Here is a 22461-nt window from a genome sequence, read left to right on the forward strand (position 1 = left end):
AAACAGGTGTATTTGGCGTGTACGTATTGACCACGTGTCATCAAGGTCACAGGTGCCCCAGTCACCTGGTTTCATCAACCGGCACCAGCCGGTCACCGCTGTCCCTCGCTCGGTAGGTGCTGCACTGGTTCTTCCCGCTCTCTATATAATTCCACCCTGAAAATGCGAAAAAATAAAAAAGAAACTTCTTCTCCTTGCCATGGCGGTCGTGAACAACCATCAGTAGCAGAGACCCAACTCCAAAAACGCCTTCAAAATCAAAATTAAGGTTTATATTATAATCTCTTATCTGTATATGCTTTTAAAGTTTTATACTTTTTCTTTTTCATATCCTCCCCCCTCTTTTTGCTGCTTTTCTTTTCTTTTTTTTCTTTTAATTTTTTTTTTCTGGACATCAAAACGAAAGACCCACCAACATTTCTTTGCTTCGTTTTTGGTTTTGTTGGTTTTTTGGGAAAATGACCGTTTGGTTCCTTAGAAAATGTGGGGAAAGGAGAGGGCGGAAAAAAAAACTAAAGCTTTGAAATTTGTAATATTTCATCTAGTAAAACTGGTGTTCTAAGCAACTGTTGAGAGTAGCATACATGGCTATTTTACTTGTTTATTTTTAGAATTCTTTGTGTGTAGCAGTTTTGAAAAATTAAAAAAAAAAAATTGTAAAATTGTGTCGAGTTTTTGGAAGCTCAAAAGGGAAGGACTAAGGAGAAATGGAAAAAAAAAAAAAAAAAAGGGAAAAGCAGTTTCCTTAGAAATGGGTTTGTTTCTTTAGCATTTGTGAGCAAATTTCTTTTCTTCCGCTTTTAACTAGTCTAAACCCAGGGGAGAATCCAAGGTTAAGTTCTTTGTCGAGTTTCATTATTGGAGTGTTCATGAATTTTTGTGCTTGACTATGCATATTACTGCTTTGTGCTTCTGATTTTTGCTTCCTACCAACCCCCCCTCCCCCTTTCCCTTTGCCCTTTTCCCTCATATTCGTAGTCGTGCTATAAACGTGTAATATAGTGCTGTGTTCAATCTTGGAATGGTAAATATGAATATTCGGTTTGTTTGAAAACTGTATTTGTCCCATTTATTTCAAATGTTGTCTTTGGATTATTCATTATAATATTTTGATATTATTATATGCATGTTTCTTGCACTCCATTGTGATTTGTCTATTATCATTCTTGTTTCTGTTAACTTGATCACAGAGGGTACAGGGTTGCAACTTGCAATGTTTATTCATTTGATCATTTTTCTTCCCTGGAATGAAAGTAGTAATAGGCATTATCTTTTATGGATAAATGGAGCCGATATATATATTTTGTGAACTTAATAAATGCTTAAAAGTTGGAATTCTAATTAAAATGTCAATTCCTCTTGCATAGAATTCATTTAGGTTTGAGCTTCTTAGTTCTCTCTCTATCTTTTTGAGTGCTTTATGCATGCACATTTGCATTGTGTGAGCAACTTTGCAAGATGAGAAACTTCTGTGTGCTTCTTGGATCTTGTCTGTGGGTTTTTCTTTTTTTTTTTTCTTTTCCTTTCTTTTCTTTTTTTTTTTTTTTTTTTTTTTTTTTTTAAGTAATAGAGTGGTCATCAGTAAATTCCTTTGAGACTTTAATTTTCATTTTTGAAGCTTCAAGGGAGATGGCTTTAGAGGCTTTCATTGATTCCAAATATCCATTTGCATTCTGTTCCATGACATCAACCCCAGTGACACAACCTTCAAATTCTGATAATGTACAACATAAAGATGAGCAGTTTCAGGCTGTGGTAACTTCTCTCTTTGGTGCATCCTCAGGAAATTTTCTTGGTATTTCAGCAAACATTCCACACTCAAATGTGGGTGTTGTCTCTGCCAGCACAAATCCGACTGCGTTAAATTGTTTGACCAACGTGGGATTGAGAATTGGGGATAGTTCTTCACTTGCTGGGGTCAACTCAGCTGGTCTGAAATTTCCTGATATGTATAGAAGTTCCAATGCTGACATAGATCACCATAATTTACAGGCATTACCACTGTTTTCCTCACATAATTCAAGCATTTCAGGATCCTCCACTAATAGTGATTTATCTGTAGCACAACTAGATTCCCATTTAGGCAGAAACCGCTCACAAGCGAGGAAGAAGAAATGCCAGCAAAGATGCTTCACTACCAAATCTCAGTCTGGATTGCAAAAGAGTCAGAGGGCACTCCTAAATGCTGAAGAACAGGAGCTTTCTACCTCAAATAAGACGCATAAAAGACCCAGATTAGACATTAAACAAGATGCTGCTTTACACCAGCAGGCCATTCAGCGACAACGGCAGAGTCGAGACAAAATGCAATTGCAAAGTCATTCTCCAATGCTAGACGCATTAGATCAGCAGCATGAGCTAGAAAATCAGCGGCAGCAAAAGATTTTGCAGTCAGTTCCAGAGTTACGAGGAGTTGACATGAAGAACCAGAGGCAGCAACAAATGAGGGAGTACCTCCAACAGCTGGCAGATCAACAAGTATATCGTATGCACCCTTGCAGTGGTAATGTATGTTCACGCCGGCTGACACAGTACATGTATCATCTGCAGCATCGCCCACCTGTAAGTCTCTATTTGATTGAAAATGTATGTATTCTCAATGTTATATCCCATTCAGCTATGATTAGTACTTTTAGATGTCGAAGTATTATGCATCAGGTCTCTTGATGTATTTATTCTTTTTATTTTAACGGCAAATTCTTCAGTGAAGTGATACATCTTGAAGATGATCTAACTCATTTTTTCTCCCTTCTGTTTGATCTTGTAGGACAATAGTATTGCCTACTGGAGGAAATTTGTGGCAGAGTATTATGCTCCTTGTGCCAAGAAAAGGTGGTGTTTGTCTCTGTGTGATCATGTTACACTTCAAGCCAACAGTGTCTTTCCTCAGGCATCTATGGTCAGTTTTATGCTGCCAATTTATTTCTCCCACCACTGAAATAGACAAGCAAAAACACAATTATTTTCAAAATCACTATTACTGGGAACAGTGATTTTGGATATGGTTGTAGAGTGTGTGTATATAATAATACAATATAAATAAAATCATTTAAAGTTGTTTAATAAAAATAATAATTAATACAAATCTAATAATTAAATAGTTAAATAAATAAAATAAATATAAAAGGAAAGTAAAATAAAAAAATGATTATATAAGTCATATTTAAGTGGTTGAAAAATAAAATAAATTGAAATTAAAAAGATCTTTGAAAAAGTACAGTGTGTGGTGGAGTTATGGAGGGGATGGAGCACTGGATGGTTTAGCATTTTTGTGCCAAAAGGGTAAAAGATCTCAAAGAAAACAATTTAAAAAAAAGTAAAAAATAAAAAAGCATTGATCTTGTGAACAGTAAATGTGGGTATCATTTTAGTATATTGTGAAAAAAAAAATCTAAAAAAGTAATTTTAAAAAGTAAAAAATAAAAAAATGAGGAAAAATAAAAAACACTGTTGATAGGAACAGTGAAATGGGATTGAATTTTAGTATATAAGTGTTTATTCTATACAAAGTGTCTAAGTGCTTTTGACTCAATAAAGAAAATATACAAAATATCACTTATCAATTGATAAATCTTATTATGGTTTAATATTTTAAATTGGATCAACCGATGGATGGGTTAATACTATTGTGCAAAAGGAGTAAACAAATTTTTTTTTTAAGTAAAAAAAAAAAGGGAATACTGCCGATCCTAAAATTGAAGAGTTTAGAGTTTGAACTATATACAAAGTGTCTATGTGCTTTTGACTAGTTAGAAAAAGAAAGCCAGGAAATCACTTTTCGGTTAATAAATTTTATTATGATTTAATATCTCAAATTGAGTCTGTTGATGGGTCCACTGACACTCTTGTTAAAAGAACAAATTAAAAAAATAAAATTTGTAGGAAAAAAAAGAATAAATGCAGAAAAAAAATGGCCCAAGGAACAGTGATTTGGAATCCAGTTTTACTCTATTCAATTGTATTGTTAATCATGACCTTAAAATGCTGATAAATATCTTCTCTTTTTCACACGTTGCCTATTTGAGTTGATTCTGTATTATATGCATCTTTTGCTTCTTATTTCATTGGTTCTCCATTCAATTTGCATAGCTTGAAGTTGTTGCTTTCTTGTCTTTCAGGGCACATGGCAGTGTGAGTTATGCAGCTCTAAATCTGGAAGAGGGTTTGGTAAGCAAATTAACTGTCCATGTGCCTTTCTTAGTCAGCTGAATTGTGGCTAGTATTTTTAAACTCATTGTTATATTTAACCTTCTTTTCTCCCCTTGTGGCATTGAACTTCTTTCTGTCTTTCTCTTCATGGCAGAGGCAACTTTCGAAGTGCTTCCTAGGCTTAAAAAAGTACAGTTTGAAAGTGGTGTTATCGATGAACTTTTATTTCTTGAACTGCCATGTGAGTGCAGACTCCCTTCTGGGTTAATGATGTTGGAATATGGTAAGGCAGTTCATGAAACTGTTTTTCACCAATTTCGTGTTGTTCGTAAGGGCAAACTTCGTATTGTCTTCACTCTTGATTTGAAGGTGAGTAATAGCTTGCGCATATGGCATACAATATATAATATGCTGGCATTCAAAATTTCATACACCTGGCATGTATTTCAGATACTATCTTGGGAATTTTGCTCGAGTGACCACGAAGAACTGTTGCCTCGAAGTTTAATTGCGTCACAGGTACTTAGGTGATCTGCACTATCTGAAACAGTATATGGACCCATTCTGGTCCTTACGGATAGTTTACTGATTCATTATTCTACATATTTTATTATTATAGCTCTGAATTAAACTATCCTACTGATGTGTCTCTTGTGACAAAATTCATGTTTTATGTTGTCTTGTTTGCAGGTTAATGAGTTTGTTCATGCTGCACAAAAATATCAAACAATCCTTGAAGGCAGTGGATCAGATAAGATATCACCACATGTCCTAGAAGAAAATTGCAATATGTAAGAGTTAATGGGTTCTATTTGCTTGCAGTAATTGTATGAGTTGGTCCATCATGTGTTCATATATGCAATTGCAAAGTGGTGGATAATTTACCAGCACTAGTTTGTGTTCCACACATGTTCGTTTATCATAAGCAGTAATGTATAGAATTGGTGATTTGGATCACCTGCTTTAGCCCTCAATTTTATTTGATGTTTTAGTTAAAACTGAGACTAGTTTTTGGCATGTATTTAACATCTCATAAATGAAGCTGGTTCTTGATGATCTATTTAATAGGTTATTATCAGCTGGATGCAAGCTTGAAAAAATTTTGGATTTCCAGCTGGTTGGTGAGTTGGGGTTCTCGAAGAGATACATCCGGTGCTTGCAGGTGCATGGAAACATCTGGTTTGTTTTGAACTGTGAATTATTATCTGAATTCCCGATATATCTTATATGTTAATCGTTATGATTTAACAGATAGCCGATGTTTTCAATAGCATGAAAGACCTAATGACTTTCAGCTGGGAGACTAAAATTGGACCAATTGGTAAGTGATACTTTACATGATACAGTTGATTAGTTTTAATTGTGTATGCACAAGCATGGATATGCATGCATATTATTCTTGCATGGTTACTGGGCATTGTTGGCAGGTTCAAAATTGACATATTGCTACTGCTTTATTACACGCTCACTTCAACTCTAACATCCTTAAAATAGATCATGATAGGTATGACTGTTGAAGCCTTGATGTAATGCAGTGAAAAATACCCAGGGGGGAATCTTATCTTAATAGCTTGAACTTCATTACTCAGCTCAGAAGTCATGGGATTGGGGGTGGGAAGGGGGTTTGTAGGAAGAGGGAGAGACATCCTCTGTTGTGTAACCTAGGGCCTAATAAACCTACTGATGAATCCAAAAAGGTAAAAACAGAGAAAGGAAAAAGGAAAAGATATAAAATGAGGAAGAGCTTTCATCTAGGGGAAGGCGAACATGCCTGACTATCTGTTGATAATCCTACTTGATCTCTATAATGCATAAGCTTGGATTTGTACAACAATGTAATTTTCATCTTAAAAAGGTAAAAAACCTTTGAGATAGCTGCTTTAACTTTCGTAATTCTCTGTACCTGTTGAGTTGCCCATTGAGCCTTTCAATTGCTAAAGCAGCCGCCAATTCACTACAGAAAGTTATTTCTGATATCAATGCTTGCTTGTAGAGAGCTTGAAGAATTACTCCCAAAAACTTTCTGCAACCAAATTCCAGAAAAATGAATTTCAAGAAAAGGAGAAGCTTGTTTCACAAGGTATGGCAGCTGACACTACTAAGCTGTTATCTTCTTCCGGTGGTCAAAGCAACAATGAAAATGTCAACTCAAACATGAGCAAGGATGGACTTTTGACTACCTCTGAAATGGCAGCATTGGCACATCCTGGTGATTACTGCAAATTGCTGAGACAGACATCCATCAACTCAAATGTTAGCAAATTGGGGGAACCTTCTAGTTTATACAAGAGGGCTAACGACAGTCGACCATTTCAAGGTCCCAAGATCTTGAATCCAGAATTTACCCAGAACTTACCCTTGTCGATTTCCCAGTTCTCTGAAAGCAACCAGAACATACAAGACTGTATGATTCAAAAATTGCTCCAGCAGATGGTTAATAACAGCAGAGCAGCGAATTGGGCAGAGAAGGAATCAGTAAATCATATCATCAATGATATACTTGCTGGCTTGCCAACAAATGCCAAGGACACAGGTTCGTTAGGTAATGTGGGGACTTTTGAGAACAACACATCAGTTGAATCAATTTCAGAAAAATATAACAAAGAACAGTGGCTTTAAGCCTGCCTCTTTCAAGGATCCTAGTTTCGTCAAGAGACATCCAACTTTGCAAAAATGATATAGTTTGCATGAGATCCAGAATATGAATGCGAGGTTTCCAGCGGAATTCATGGCCGAAGCGCATGCCATGATCGGAAGGCATGACTTGTCATGATATTTTGATTAGATTTTTGGGCATTAGCTTTTGAGTATTAACTTGGTTGAGTATTTTTGGATGGTAGCCTAGCATTTGGGAAAAATGGCTGTACAGAAGATATCAATGAGCCATTTCGGCCAAGATATCAATGATTTTAGTAATATTGTTACGATCTGAAAGATTTCATAGCTGTAACATGTTGCTCTCACTTAGGGAAGGTTGTGTAGTCCAAAACTAGTGTAAAGCAATACACCTGCAGCCATAGTATGACTATTGTTGTTTATTAAATGTACAATTCAACAGCTAGGAATATCATTTCCAGTTCTCCACAGGTTGATTTTGGATTCTTGTATTGATAGCAGGGTGTTTCTGTTATTAATCAAGCTGACATACTGTATGCATTATTGATTACCTGCTGAATTTATGGGGAAGGGCATGAAATTCCTAGAAGTATAAATCTTTACATAACAGGTTGTTAGAGTGGCAATGTGTATAGCTATTTTAAAAACAAAAAAGAATTAATGAATTTGAATTTTACTTTATTTTGGAGTTTTTAGAATTAATAGTTCAGTTTTATAATACTGTAACAACTAACAGTATCAAAGGATGATGGAGATAGAGAAGCTAGTTAGAGGTCAAAAATTATAGTAGCTTCCAGTGACTAAACACTACACTGTTGTTTTTAGTTGGCTATAGCATTAACAGTAACAGACTATTGCCTTGAAACCAGCAGTGCTGTTAAGTCTCTAGCTTGTGACTATTGACTCATGTTAGGCACTATTCAAAAAAATAGTACAATGGTATCTCTCATGAAAGAATGCCAGGAAAATTTTTAAAATAATAATTGGTTCTCGGTGGGGATGGCTGTATGTCAAATTGTCATAGGAAACTACAAATTAGTACACCATCCCACCAGCTGGCTGTCAATAAGAACCGTGCATGCAGTATTGCTGGTTGAACACAACAGCTGGGAGGCTTTCTCGCCACAAATTGGTGGACCAAAGACAGACAGGTAGAAAGCTAGAAACAGCCAAAGTAAAACAGAATACCCATTTATTGATTTTTTCTTTTCCCACTTTTATCATACATCAGAACTCTGTTCGTTCCACCAAATTCAGAAGATTCTAATAAAATCTCCTGCTAGCTTTTGAAAACTGGTCCAAAACATAACAGTTATATGAATTTTAACAAGACCAAATGACTTAATGCAGCACTGACTTCATTCTTATATACAAGAAAGAGAGAAGAAGAAACACTTATCAACAAGCAAAAATGGCAATATTCACACTGCCTAAATACAACTGATACAAGGCCTATAAATGAAACTACTCCTCAGACTCTGCTCTCTCCTGGAGATCCCCTAATGTAGAATATCCTGTATACAAGGTTACATGCAGATCAAAAATGCTTTAACCCTTCTATAAGTTTACATGGGTATACTACTACAGAGTCCAAACAAAGACCACCTTTGGTGTGTGTGCAATCGATCTGGGTCATAGAGAATTTAAGGTTCATAGATGGATTGGAAGTGTCAACAACAAAGTCCCCAACATGGTAGAGATTCCATTTCCCAGGATCACTTAAAAAACACTGAGAAGAGGCATACTGACCATCAGAAGTCCATAGCTGAAACCTCACAGGTTTTATATCCCAACCATGGACGTGCTCTGTGTTGCAGGTTCGGCGACCGTACCTCTTGGCAGCTCTCCCCAATTGCAACCTGACGAATATGCTGTAGGTTCCTGCTGGAAATGGGAATTCAAACTGCCCATCAACCTCAAACCACCAGATTTGCTGAAGATATGCAACAGAGTCGAATCTGCATACAGAAAAAAAAAGGGACTCAAGATCAATTCCAATACTAATTTATATTTCTCAATAAATCAATCCATTTCTATGCTTATGGAGAAACGAGTTTGCAAAATCAAGAACCGAATAAAACACAGTTCACAGAATCTGAATTCTTTCAAATACCATTCACTGAAATAAAGATTCATAGAATCCATATGAACATTAGAAAAAAAAGGACCTACTTCGAAGGATCTCCACAAGAAAATGCCCCTGTCAACTTGAACTTGAACAGCCAATCTAACAAATAAATAATGAAAGTCTAGCAACCTTTCAAATTCATTTTGCAAAAACATATACTAGGGATTGTTTTTGTGACACTTACCTAGATTCTTCGGTTGGAATATGATTCCAATACCTTCTGTCATCGATTCCAGTAATCGCTAATCCCTTCGAAGAAATGGATAAGCAGACACCACCAGTAATCTTATCTAGCCATACTTTCTGCACGATACCAGATTTGAATAATCACAATCTTTAGTGACCAAAATTTGACTCTTCTTTCTCTATTAGGCCTTAATTTCAAAGTTACAGAGAAATTCAAACTTAAGACAAAAGGAAACAACTTTCAACTCTTTGACCGACAGATAAATTTTAAAATTAAAATTTTTTTCTCTCTGAGAATTTTCTCAGTAAACAAACAGAAAGCTTGAGATGTGTCATCAGAAACTTGGTCCAATGACCCAGAGAAATAAAAAATAATAGCAGTTAAAAAATTTCAGCATCTCTCTTCGTTCTTATCAAACATATATAATTTCATGATTATTTCTGGCAAACAATGAAGAAAAGAAAAGAAAAGAAAAGAAAATTTGGGCAATTCAAATCATCGAAAAACAATCTTAACTGAACCAAAACATTAAGGCCCAGTCCAATTTAGTGGAAGTTTTTTTCATTTTTGAAGCCAAGAACCATAATTAAATCATCCAAAAAATTAAAGGTAACACATGCCTTGGTACCACCATCAAAAGTGTTAGCTCTACACAGCCTGGTATAGATTTCTCTCCTACTAATATTTCTTGGCAAATCATCACCAAGAACTCTTTGAATAAGACGAACATAATTCGTAGGCAATTTAGATTCCCATACAAAATCAGCCCAAGAAGCTCCACGAAATGCTCTGTTCAATCTTGCTAATTTGCATATCTCTGGCGGGTCTAAATAAGCAATAATCGAAGCAACACAGCTTTCTGGTAAGTCTCCAAGAGTTGGGTTTGACGTCGATGATTGAGACGATAAATAACCATAAAGAGACAAAACATTCGGGTCTACGAACACAGAAGAAAGATTAGCACCCATGAAGAGAAGAAGAAACAGAGAGGGACTAGACAGTTCTTCTCTCAGCTTTAATGGAGAAAGGAGAGAGAGGTGGCAAAGAGGAAGGCAAAGGGTATTTGTAGAGAGACGCGTATACCATTTGAAGATTGTTTGTCTGCTTTGATTTTGGTTTTGGTAATGTTCTTTCTCTTTTTCAATGAGAGAGAGAGAGAGATAGAGAGAGAGAGAGAGAGAGACAGAGTTGTTTGGTTTTGAAGCAGAACATAATCAAGGGTGATTAGCAAAGAAATAATTTATTTATTGTTAACAAACAACAGTTGTTTCAAACTGTGGACTGTGTGGATTGCTTGCTGAGTTGGGGTTAAAACTGACTTTTCAATTAATTAAGAAATTTTATTTAAGAAAATTATAAATTATTATGATAAAAATAGTCAACTTTAGCTTTGCTTATAAACTAACTTCTTTGCTTGTTATTAAAATTTCACATAATTAACTAAATAATTTTTTTTATATTAATAGGTATTTATTATAAGTAATTTGATACTTTTTTTTATCTATTAAATAAGGTGAAGTATTTGATTAAAATATATTCATTGAGAGCGCTACCAACTCGATATGGATAAGATTAATTTTAATTTATTAAATTAAAAATATCTATAAAATATATATATATATATATATATATTATTTTAATAATAATGTAGCCATAAAAAAATAATAAAGAAAAAAATACGTTAAAATTGTGCAATAATTTACTGCAATGGGTATTTATTTATTTTTATTAATTATAAATTAATTTAGAAAATGACAAATAAAAGAGGGGAAAGAATAATACAAGTTAGCGAAAGAGGAAGTGCTTTGAAAGGACTCATGCTAGAAATATCTAGATAAATTATTAAATTATCTAGATAATTATCAACAGTTAAATTCTTGTTAAATTCTATGGAAAATTATTGTTTAGTTTTTTTATTTTAATAAGTTAATTTTTTTAAAAATAAAAATTTAAAAATTAATTAAATTATTTTTAAAAATAAATAGATTAATAATTAATTTTATTAAAAAAATAAAATAATAAATTTTCCTAAATTATATGATTTGGATTTACATGTTCCAATTGTGGACTCAGTTCCCTGGAGTCAACATCCACATTCGCTGCCACTTGGCAGCACGCACAGGTTACTCATTCCTTCTAAATTTTATTTTTTAAAAATTAGGTTAATTAGATTTCAAAATCAATGAAAATTATAATTTTAATATTATTAAATTAAAATTCATTAAGTTGAAAACTCTAATCTATTCATTGATCTGGGTAATATATATATGGCTGTCATTTTGGGAAAAAAATTTCTTTATTCTGTCTATGCTTTCATCATCTTCAAGAGTTGAAGGTAACATTCCATTGAAGATGTTTGAAATCTTTACTTGTTTTATGAAGAATTATTTTTAATTATTTTTTAAAATATGGAAAGATTTTGTCTTTGAAAATAGAAGTACTATTTATAATTCATTTCTTCATATTTTCAACTAATTTGTTGAAACTAATTGATGTTGAAAATTATTTATATATATATATATATTGAAAAATAAATATTGAAACCATATATTTATATGTATTATAAAAAATAAAATTGTTTTTTATACATTAAATTAAATATATATATAAATTATTTCATAGTCTTACATAGAATATTCTATTGAATAAATAGAGTTGATGGTCCCAATACATAAAATGTATTATGAAGTCCATTTATTAAATATATATATATATATATCTTATATATTTATATTTTAGATCAATAATAAATTAGATTTAGGTAAAAAAATTTTGTAATACAAATAGGAGGATGCATTATTCAGTTATTATTAAAGAATTGAACCGTATCAATGAAATTCAATTATTTCGATAATAATAAATTCACTTTCAGTTTGATTTTTTTTTATTAATAATAATAAAAATTTTTAATTTTCGATTATCGATTCGAATTTTTTTATTTGATAATCAAATTAATTGAAATAACTAAAGTTCTATTAATTATTATATTATTATAATTTTATTGATAATATATTATTTGTAATTATTATTTTTATAATTTATAATAATATTTAACTTATAATTATTCTTTTATTAATGTTAAATCATAATTATATTTTGATAAAAAAATTATAAATATATTTTATTAATAATATAAAATATATATTTTATTTTTTCGATTAATTCGATTATAACTAACAACTAATAGTTTTGGTTAATTTAGATTTTCGATTCCATTAATAATTTTTAAAATTAATTAAAAATTTAATTCGATTCGATTAACTGAGTACTCATACAAAAATAGCATAGAGCAATATATATTAATTCACATTCTTATCTCATTAAATTTGGTTTAAAAACAAATCTTATTAAATTTGGTAATCATGGGAACCCATAATTTTCCCGCGCTTCTATCCATTCCTCCTCTCACTTTTCCCTTCACTCTCTTGTTATCTTCTCTCTTTTTTCCCTTTTCAAAGTTTTTCCTGAAATCATCTACTTTTAACAATTTAAAAATCACATGAAAATACTAAAAGGAAAGCTTTGTGAGCAAGTGGATGAAATCCTCTAGCTTATAAACTAGGATTTTAATTGTTAGGTGAGATCATAAAATTATTTCATTTTCACAAATCTTTTTATATTTATTATCAAATAAAAACATATTTAATTATTTTTTTTTCATTTAACTAACCTCAAAATATGAGATATCAAATATATATATATATATATATATATATATATATATATATATATATATATATATATAATTAGCTCTTATTGAAATTTAAATTTAAATTTAAATAAAAATAATAATTGAAATTTAATATTTTATAATTTTTAAAAAATAATTATAATTAAACTAAAGTTTGGTAATAATATCAAATTTTTAATAATATATAATCAATTTACACGTGAGGATGAGAATAATTTTTTTTTATATATTTTACAAATATTCTAGAGTCAATAGATCAAAATTAATCTTATTCGTTAAGTTGACCCATTAAAGGATAAAATACTTTTAATAAATATTTTTTTATTTATGAAAATTAAATACCCCATTTAAATATAAAAGTGTAAAATCACTACCAAAACACCGTTAGGATAATTTAATGAGAAAAAATTTCACCCGTTCATATTGTAAAATATAACATATAAAATTTGAAATATGCTAATTTAAATGAAACGGGTGGCTGGGATCTTCCCAATTGAATTAAAAATACTAAAAAAAAGTGCGCCAATCAAAACAGCTCCAGCTACGCTTACATGTCTCTGACTCAGCCTTGACCTGTCAACCACGTACCGTGGCTATGCCTACTGTGACACACGTGTCCAAGGCAGTAAACAGGGAATGGATGAGGGTTGAAGGGTTGAAGCCAAACATATGAGTTTAATGATTAATTGTTTGATTATGGTTTGGCAAGTTGTAAATTAAAAGTAATATTAGTTTATTTTGGGATGAGATGACCACAAAATAGATTAATCCAAAGGGTCTTTCGACTTGATCATATCTTAATCATCATCATTAGATTATTCAATATATTAGTTTCTTTGTAATCCACTGGGATAATTAAATTAAATTGAGCTCAATCATTATACATCCAAAAATTCCACATTTTATCATTTTCGGTTAATTTTTGCAAATAAAATTAAATGGTTTCATGCAACCAATTCATAAAATTTTACAATTTCGTTTATAAATTAAATGGAACATTTTATTTATAACTTATTTATTTATTTTAAAATTATTATTTAATTAAAAAAATTATATTATCCTAATAATTTTTAAAATTATCAATATTATCTTCATTTTAATAACTATAATATTTAATTACTTATCCTTTTATATAATTTTAACTAATTAAATTACTTTTAAATATATTTTAGCTAAATATTTAAATTATTTAAATTTTTTTAAAATAATTAATTATTTATTTTTAATTTATTTTATAAATTAAAAAATATATTTTAAATCAAAATTAAAAATTAATAACCAAATCAAACTCTCCCTTAAAATTTTCCAGCTGATTTGACCAATTTTTTCTTCTCATCATTCTACTTCTATTCTCGTCATACTTATTTGACAACCGTCTTCTATTGTCCCTCACCATCCCTCGTCGCCACACGATATGAATAGCATGAACGTACTGTTGCTACAATGTTTGCCTCACCACGTTGCTCACTATGCCACAGTTCTCCGCCCTCGAGACTCCATCTTGTTCTAAGTTTTATTTTATTTTGTTCTGGGTTTTGTTCTATTTTGAAATTGTTAAGTTCAAGGTCCTATTTTGATTGATTGCTGATCCTTAAAATTGATATAAAAAAAAAGTGGTTATTGTTGATTTTCGATCTTTATCTTTTGATTTGTGTTGTCTTTATCTCGATTTTATTTTCCTGTTCTGTTGTGATGAAATGGAAGATTGTTCTATGTGTATTAGCTAGAATCAAAATTGATAAATCAAACTGATTTATTTCGGTTAAGTTCTTATATTCGATTTTAATTCGATTCATCAGAAAATATAAATCAATTTTTTTATTCCGTTTGAATTAAACCGAACTAATCGATTACACACTCTAGTTGTTATGCAAAAGGGAGTTTATTTGAAATGACTCATAGTTCACTTAAGCCCTGTTTGGCATTGAGTTTCAGAGTATGAAACTGCTTTTCTGAATAAAAACACTATTTTAGATGTTGTTGAGAAAAACAGTTTAAAAAAAATTATTTTATTATTTTAGTGTTCTTATGACTAAAATTGATCAAATTTAATTTTTATTATTTTTTAACACTCTCTAACTAGTATATTTAAAAAGTGATTTTCTCAACAGTAATTTTAACAGTAATGCCAAACAGACCCTTAGTGTCTGACAATACTATTGACCTAATAGCAATTAGTTATGATAGTCAAATAGCAATGCCATAGAGAATCCAAAAACAAAAACTATATACATATTTATTAGACATTATTGAATACAAATAATTAATATATTTCTACACATAAAATGTTAGCATATCCATTAACAAGAATTATTGAAAAAAACATTTTCAATATACATGTTAAGTCAATGAATTTGCATAAATGTTAAAAGCACTTATACATTATTTATTTATCCATAATTGTTCATAGATATTATTGCATTATTAATATTACTTTATTGATGTCAAATTGCATTTCTTGCAAAATATTCATAAACATTTATGTTTAGTATATAATCCAAAATTCAGAAACATAAAATATATGTCGAATAAATAAAAAAGTTTGTCTTCTCATATCGATAATAATTTTCGTTACCCTAATGATGAATGGAAATGAAATAATTATTTTTATTATATAAGTGACAATAATGAGAATGATTTGATTTAATTGGTATAATAGGTAATTAATTTTTCAATTTTGCCAATTAAATTTGATTTAGAATTGAATAAACTAAACATTGACCCCTAAATCAAACAGTCTTTAATGTATTAACTGCATAACTTTTAAAATTTGTAATCTCACAAAAATCATTATATAACTAGTTTTTATTTTTCTTTGGCAAATTGATATTATAATAATATGAAAAAGGCAATAATTTTGGATGCCTTTCTTATCTCTATCGCGTTGAGAGCTACGTTTCTGTCAATCCCTATTTTTGCCAGTGTCTTTATTTCGCTGCTTCCCCATTCTCGTGTTGCGCTTTCCTTTTCAGTGTCTTCTCTTTCATTTATTTTCTTTCAATTACTATAGTGTGAGAGAAGAAATTACATTACATTTAAAATCTGATAACAAATTGACAATTTATCTATTTATCACGCTAAATTTGGAAGTGCAAAATCTTTTATATATATATATATATATTAATAATTAACTATCACATAATTATCTAAATTTAATTCTATAATTAAAGACATATTTCTCACTTAATAAATTTAAATTTAAATGTCTATTATTTCTTTAATATCTTGTTAATTCTAACAGGATTTGTCAAATTAAAAATAAAAAAAAATTGAAATCATAATATGCAAACATAATATATAAATAATGGGATTTTTGAAGTGAGCGGCTGAAATTAAAGGGAAACAGAAAACAGCCGTCAGAGGGGCCACATGGTTTGGTGGCTGATCCCAAAGATTGAGACCAAGGTCGTCCTTGTTTCTTGAAAGGGTTTTAACTTTGTTCTTGCAATATGATCAACTTGCTTCGATTCTTCAGCAAAGCACTCAATATTTAAATATCCTCAGGATTTGACAATTTTAAATAAACAACACAAATTAAGGCTCAGATCTTAGCACTTTAATATTGTTCAAATCCTGACAAATAAATATTATGGAACAAATAATATTCAAAAAAATAATAGTTTTATTTACAATAAACCAATAAACTATCATTCTTTTCCTTATCTGTGCTAATTAAGATTAATTATCATCTAAATCTAATTCATTATAAAAATATGTTAAACAACTATAAAAAAAAGATAGTAAAAAAAATACAAGCATGCTCTTTTTAGAGAAATAATTCATTCATTATAAAAATATGTTAAACAACTATAAAAAAAAATAGTAAAAAAGTACAAGCATACTCTTTTTAGAGAAATAATTCTAAAAAACACAAAAAAAAATTATGTGACTTATAGTAATTTTACAAATGATACAAAAATTTGCACAAACGAAGCAGAGTACAACGGCTAACGAAGAAAAAAAAAATCAGCATAATACACTTAAAATTTTAAACTCTTTCTATTGAGTTTGAATCTTAGGAAGGAATATCCTTTAGACTTAAAGAAAAGTTTCAAATCAGTAAAGGAGGTTGAAAGGTTAAACTCTATAATTTTAAGTTGATTATGAATTCTGATAGCTTTACTGACCCACTTCCTAATATCAGTTACAACTCAAGTAAATATAAATTTATAAAATTTATATATTTAATAGATAATTTCAATATATATCTTATATTTTGATTTTATATTAAATCTGATTTAAATAAAAAAAAAATTACTGATTGAAAGGGTAGGTAGCTTTATAGCTGATTACGTGACAAAATCCTTGGAAATCAAAAAACATTTATATACAAGACAAAATTTTGTAGGATTTTTCAAGCACGAAGAATTTGCATGGCCGCCCATATAATTAAAGGTTGAATACTTGAAAGAGCCAAGTCAATGCAAGCGTTTGCCTGGCTATTAATTTTCTTCAGCAGATTCATGTGGTTAATTAGGAACACGCACAGCATAATCTTGGAAAACAGCCGAAGAAAACCATGGGTTAATTGCTTTCGGCCAAAAAAAATAGAAAAAAATGTCACAAAGAGGGGTCGCTTGTGTGGGAAGATATTGACATATTGTTGGTATGCCATCACATTACTGCACTGTCGGCGTATGACTTTGGTTCATTAATTGCATCAAGTAAAACTTCAGTTTATGGGGATTTTTTTTTTCAATGACATCAATTCATTGCTGAAGGCCATCGAGGTGGCAAAGAATGATACACAAAGTCCGTTTGGGTATAGTGACGATGGACATCACCATGGATATATAGACTTATCATAGAAAAGAAGGATTAGAATACATTCATTACTCAACTTTTCTTGGCCATACAATTTATGCTTGATTAATTAGTAATTATCAGTTGCCCAAGAAACTGATGAATTCTTGCCTGCCATCTAAAATTATGGTTATTTATGTATAGTTAAGGAACATTTTCCTTATTTAAATTTAATTTATCATGAATTTAAAAAATAAATATTTAAATTTCATCTATTGTGTTATAGATTCAAGACGAATCAGATCTAAACTCACTATTTATCACTAACAAAAAAATATGATATCTGTGACAGATTGACGAATCTATCGCGTTAGCGATGGATCCGTTGTTGAAACCCATTAGCAATAAAATTTTCAGTGATAATCATAATCTATTACTAATCCATAGTTAATTAAAAAAATTAACTTTCTACAACAAAATCTTATCTCTAAAGTATCAGCGAAATATTATTGAAGTATCAGTGATAGATCCGTCACTGATTCATATTTTTGTGACGAAATTTTAATCTGTCGCTAAATCCATCTCTCATACTTTTTTTTAGTATATATTGTGTTTTTAATTTACAATGAATCATGTTTAAGTAAGAATTTTTTACTAAAAAATACTATATTTTCAAGAGCCTAATCCTTGTTTTGAATATTTTTGTGTTACCATTGCTTAGCACTGCATATAATTAAAAACCAGAAAAATAATTGCACATGTAATCACTCTCTTTCTTTCTATTATTCATGACCTTTCTTTGCTTTTAATTATTCAATCCTTAGATAATGACATTCTTATTTCAAAAACTCCAATTAATGTCACTGATCATGCATCTCATCAAAATTAGAGGTTTTACTTTTTGTTTGGAGACATGGAAAATAGAACCGAGAGAAAGTATAAGGAGAAAGTCATTTTTTCAAGTTTGGAAGGAGAAAGCAAAATAACAAAGGGAGGAAGGAAAACAAGAAAAGTTTATTCAAATTTGATCTATTCTGTACTAAAAACACAAATGTATGAATTTCATGTTGAATTCAACACCAATTCAGCTAAATGGTTAAAGTCTTCGAAAATCTTTGAATTGGATTTTTTCTTAGATTTGCTTTGATTCTTATTAAATGTTGTGGGACCTTATCATAGCTATAAATAGCCATGATTTTTCAAGTTTTTGGGTATGTGAGTTAAAGTGTGGAGATGAGAGAAAAGGCATCCCATAAGTGAGGTAGAGAAGAGTTCTAGCTAAATAGTTAGAATAGAAAATGTTGTACTTAAAGCATTAGAATGATTCAAAGAATGCTTAATTTGTACTTGCTATTTTGATGCATTTTGTGCATTAGAAATGGTCATATTTTGTTGTTACCTTGTTAAAATTAATAAAAGTTTATTTAGAGTGTGATTTTTTATCCTCAAAATCTGTTGAAATTTTTTTAATATCTCACTTATTTTACATGTGAATTCTATTATACAAAATTTCAAATAAATATAAATTTTTTACTATATTAACGAAAAATTCAGACCATATCGTATTTTGACAATTTTATCTAATATTTTTAATTTTGGTAGAATGTAACAACCAAAAAAATAAAAATAAAAAAAATAGATAAATTAATTAAAAAATAAATTAAACATTTAAAATTTAAAAATTTTTTCAAGAATGAATCTGGACAACATTTTTATCTAGGTTCATTCTCAAAAATTAAAAAAAAAAAAAAGTACCCCCCTTAAAAACTCTCTCCCATCACTCTCCCTCCTTCTCCCCTTTTCTTCCGGCCGACAAGCCTCCAGCCACCATGGTCGGCCGGCGAGGCGTTCCCCCACCCTGGGCTACGCCGGCAAGCTGCCAGCTGGCCGGAGCAGCGCCGGCAGCAGCGCAAATGGAGGAGTTTTCCTCATCAACGCTCGCACAGTGGGTGGCAACTTTCCTATGCGATTCCGGCTTCATCCGACGTCAGATTAAGGCGATTTAGGTGGCGTTGGAAAGCTTGTTCCGAGAGCTTTCTTTTGATATCAATTTTGCAGCAAATGGAGGTCGGATGAGTGAGATATGGAGGAGAGAAGTTTCGGGTTTTTTAATTTTTTGGGTCAGATCTAGGACGATTCGACCGTTGGATTGACGATCCGAGATCACCTATGGACTGAGGGAGAGGAGAGGAACATAATGGTATGATCAGATCCGGCAAATGTCACCGGCGACCGGCGATGGGCCACCGTATGCAGTGTTTTCGGCGGTGGCTCCGACGAGTTTTGAAAATGATTCAACTTCTAGAGGCTTCCTTATAAATTTTTGGAATTTTTTAGACACAGATAAGCTTTGGGTTAGATTATTTTCATTATTTCTCTGTCTGCGGAGCATAAATGCAGTGTTTCTTAAACAGGAAAAATAGAAAAAAATTCTAATAAAAATATATGATGAAAGTAAAATTATTTGGAGATATTCTATGGTATTTGTTGAATTTTTGAGTGATTATAGAATATTTTTGAAAAATATAGATGGATTTTAGTTAGATTTTTAGCATATGGGCATATAAGATTATTTGAAATTATGATATTTAAATTTTATATGATTAGTTGAAGCTTGAGGATGGAGGTTTAAATATGTGAATATTGAATTGGGTTGAATTAAAAATATGTTAGTTGTTGGAAACTTATGGAATTGAGTAATATTCTTGAATAAAATATTCATGGGTGATCAAAAAATTATAATTCCTTTTGCATTAGCTTAGTAATATTGCTAAGAACCGCGGGGCAAAGTTTTAGAATTTTTAGAGCTCATATGGGTAGTTTTTGCAAATGGGATTAATTATAAGGACTAAACTGTAATTTTTCACATTATGATTGTTGATTGTTGGATGGGCCCAGGAGGGGCCTTGTGATGTGATTGAGTTATGATTGTGTGATTGGCAGATATATAGAAGTGTATTTTAAAGCCTTTTGCAGGTTGGGTAGGTTCTAAATATAAGGGAAACTCTGTCGGATTTTCGGCATAAATTAGGTTGTCTGTTGTCTTTTTAGAGTTTTATGTTGACTTAGTAGTAATAAATTTATAATATAATTATTAAATGATTGAGGTCAGCTATTTTTCTCCATCCAGCAGCCACAATAGTCCTCAGTGTACTGTGAGTAAAATATTAATTTTAATTGTAATTTCGATATTATTATATGTTTAAGCATGCCCATGCATCACTTATAAATATGTATCTATGTAGTTAAACACTAGATAAGTTTTATATTGCTTTCATAGTTGTTGAAGTGCCATGGATGTTGTTTATGGTAATTTGGAGCAGTGTGTGTGTGTGGCGTGTGTGTGGTATGTTATTGGATATGGACAGGATGGGTAGACACGGCTTGAAAGACAATTGCTGGGACCTGGTCCTTCAGGATAGACACAGCTTGAGAGACACTCGCTGGGACCCTCCATTTGGTTTATTAAGCAAAAGTCCGGCTTGAGAGACACTCGCTAGCAGAGGTTGGATTAACAGGGCTGTATAGGAGATCAACTCCCATATATGTATTGTTTAACAGTGTTGGGTGTGTGAGTTCTCTAAATTACCTTTTTGCTGATTGTGATATGAATTGTATGAAAAATTTATGAGGATGTTGTATATCACTCTACAGGGTGCATTAGCTTTAGATAGCTATAGAGATTATGATTGAAATTGGTATTTTACTCTCTGAGTCGAACGCTCACTCCTGTTCACCTTATTTTTTCAGGCTACAGGAGAATACCTTTTCAGAATAACCTGTTCATTTTCTCGCAGGTTATGAAAAAATTACTTAACTGTATTATTATTATTATTATCTAAATTTATAATTTAGAACTCCGCATGTACTAGTAGTAGCATTAATCCTGTCAAGGACTGCATGAATTTAAGCTTTTGTATTAACAAATGAAAATTTTTTATGAGTTTTAAATAGTTTGTAAATAATGTAACAGGTTTGAGTTGTGCTCCCTAAATTTTAGTTTCTGATAATTACTGGGTTAAATTAGCTCGAAATAAAATTATAACAGTTTAATTTAAATTATTTTATATGTATATTAGGCCTAAATTGTGGGCCTGGTAATGGGTTTAAGAACAATAAGACTTACTACCGGTCTCAGGGGCTTTATGTCGACCCAGGTCATAGTGCCGGTCCGGCCCATAGGTTGGATCGTGACAGAATCAGCTAAATTTCTAAAAGTTTTTAAAATTTTATCCAATTTATATTGATCGAATTTTAAACTCCATTATTTAACTTGTTTATAATTACCATTGAAATTTAACATTACAATATCCATCAATAATTCTGTAATTTCATTTTGATAACCATTGAATATAGTGATGAGATTTGGTGATAGTAAAGATAGAAAGTGTGATAAGATAATCTAATTTGATCAAATGACTAAGAATTTAGATGCACCAAGGGTATTAGAATGAAATTGAAAAATAGTTGATAGTATTGATAAGATTGAATTAACCAAAAAATTAAGTGTAAGAACATGTAAAAAAAAAAAATAATAATAAAAAAAATGCAATAAGCTTTTAAAATTTTAGATAAAATTTTTGTGCGTTTTAAAATTTTAACTGATTCTATTAATATTAAAAAGATTAAATAAAATTATCAAAATGTGATAAAGTTTATTATTATTATTATTATTATTATTATTATTATTATTATTATTATTATTATTATCGGGCCTGAATTTTTTTTGCTCATTTAGTTTGAATTTTTCTAATTTAGAAAAAAAATATGAAAAAATGTTTATGAATATAATAAATAAAAAAATATTTGCTCTTATTATTCTCTTATAAAAACAACACTCGACCAATGAGAAAATATCTTAAACTGTTAAGAACACAAAGTGAATGGCGGTTTAGGTTTCATATATAGGACCCATGAGATAGAGACATACGAACAACATTTGATAAC

General features: G+C 30.7%; 3 protein-coding genes across 5 annotated transcripts in view; 2 read left to right on the forward strand and 1 right to left on the reverse strand.

Annotated features, from left to right (window-relative positions):
- The window catches only part of LOC110654785 (uncharacterized), a 59669-nt gene that overhangs the window by 8325 nt on the left and 28883 nt on the right, over nucleotides 1–22461 (forward strand). The window lies entirely within an intron of this gene.
- LOC110654782 (probable transcriptional regulator SLK2) lies at nucleotides 30–7252 on the forward strand. 3 transcript variants are annotated; one of them, XM_021810881.2, is made up of 11 exons: nucleotides 30–268; nucleotides 1619–2562; nucleotides 2768–2899; nucleotides 4119–4167; nucleotides 4304–4518; nucleotides 4600–4668; nucleotides 4840–4940; nucleotides 5218–5311; nucleotides 5401–5470; nucleotides 6143–6229; nucleotides 6344–7252. In XM_021810881.2, the coding sequence occupies exons 2-11, from the start codon at nucleotides 1630–1632 to the stop codon at nucleotides 6766–6768; spliced, it is 2175 nt and encodes a 724-aa protein (XP_021666573.2). In that variant the 5' UTR covers nucleotides 30–268; nucleotides 1619–1629; the 3' UTR covers nucleotides 6769–7252. The 3 variants fall into 3 exon arrangements, with proteins under 3 accessions (XP_021666573.2, XP_021666572.2, XP_058009626.1); XM_021810880.2 differs by having other exon boundaries at nucleotides 34–268; nucleotides 6143–7252; XM_058153643.1 differs by having other exon boundaries at nucleotides 39–268; nucleotides 1784–2562; nucleotides 6143–7252.
- On the reverse strand, nucleotides 7941–10301 carry LOC110654784 (F-box protein PP2-A12). The gene is made up of 3 exons (XM_021810882.2): nucleotides 9701–10301; nucleotides 9078–9196; nucleotides 7941–8723 (listed from the first exon to the last, which is right to left on the reverse strand). The coding sequence occupies exons 1-3, from the start codon at nucleotides 10046–10048 to the stop codon at nucleotides 8303–8305; spliced, it is 888 nt and encodes a 295-aa protein (XP_021666574.2). The 5' UTR covers nucleotides 10049–10301; the 3' UTR covers nucleotides 7941–8302.

The sequence above is a fragment of the Hevea brasiliensis genome, chromosome 9 (genome assembly GCF_030052815.1).
Source record: "Hevea brasiliensis isolate MT/VB/25A 57/8 chromosome 9, ASM3005281v1, whole genome shotgun sequence".
In the NCBI taxonomy this organism is placed as follows: Eukaryota; Viridiplantae; Streptophyta; class Magnoliopsida; order Malpighiales; family Euphorbiaceae; genus Hevea; species Hevea brasiliensis.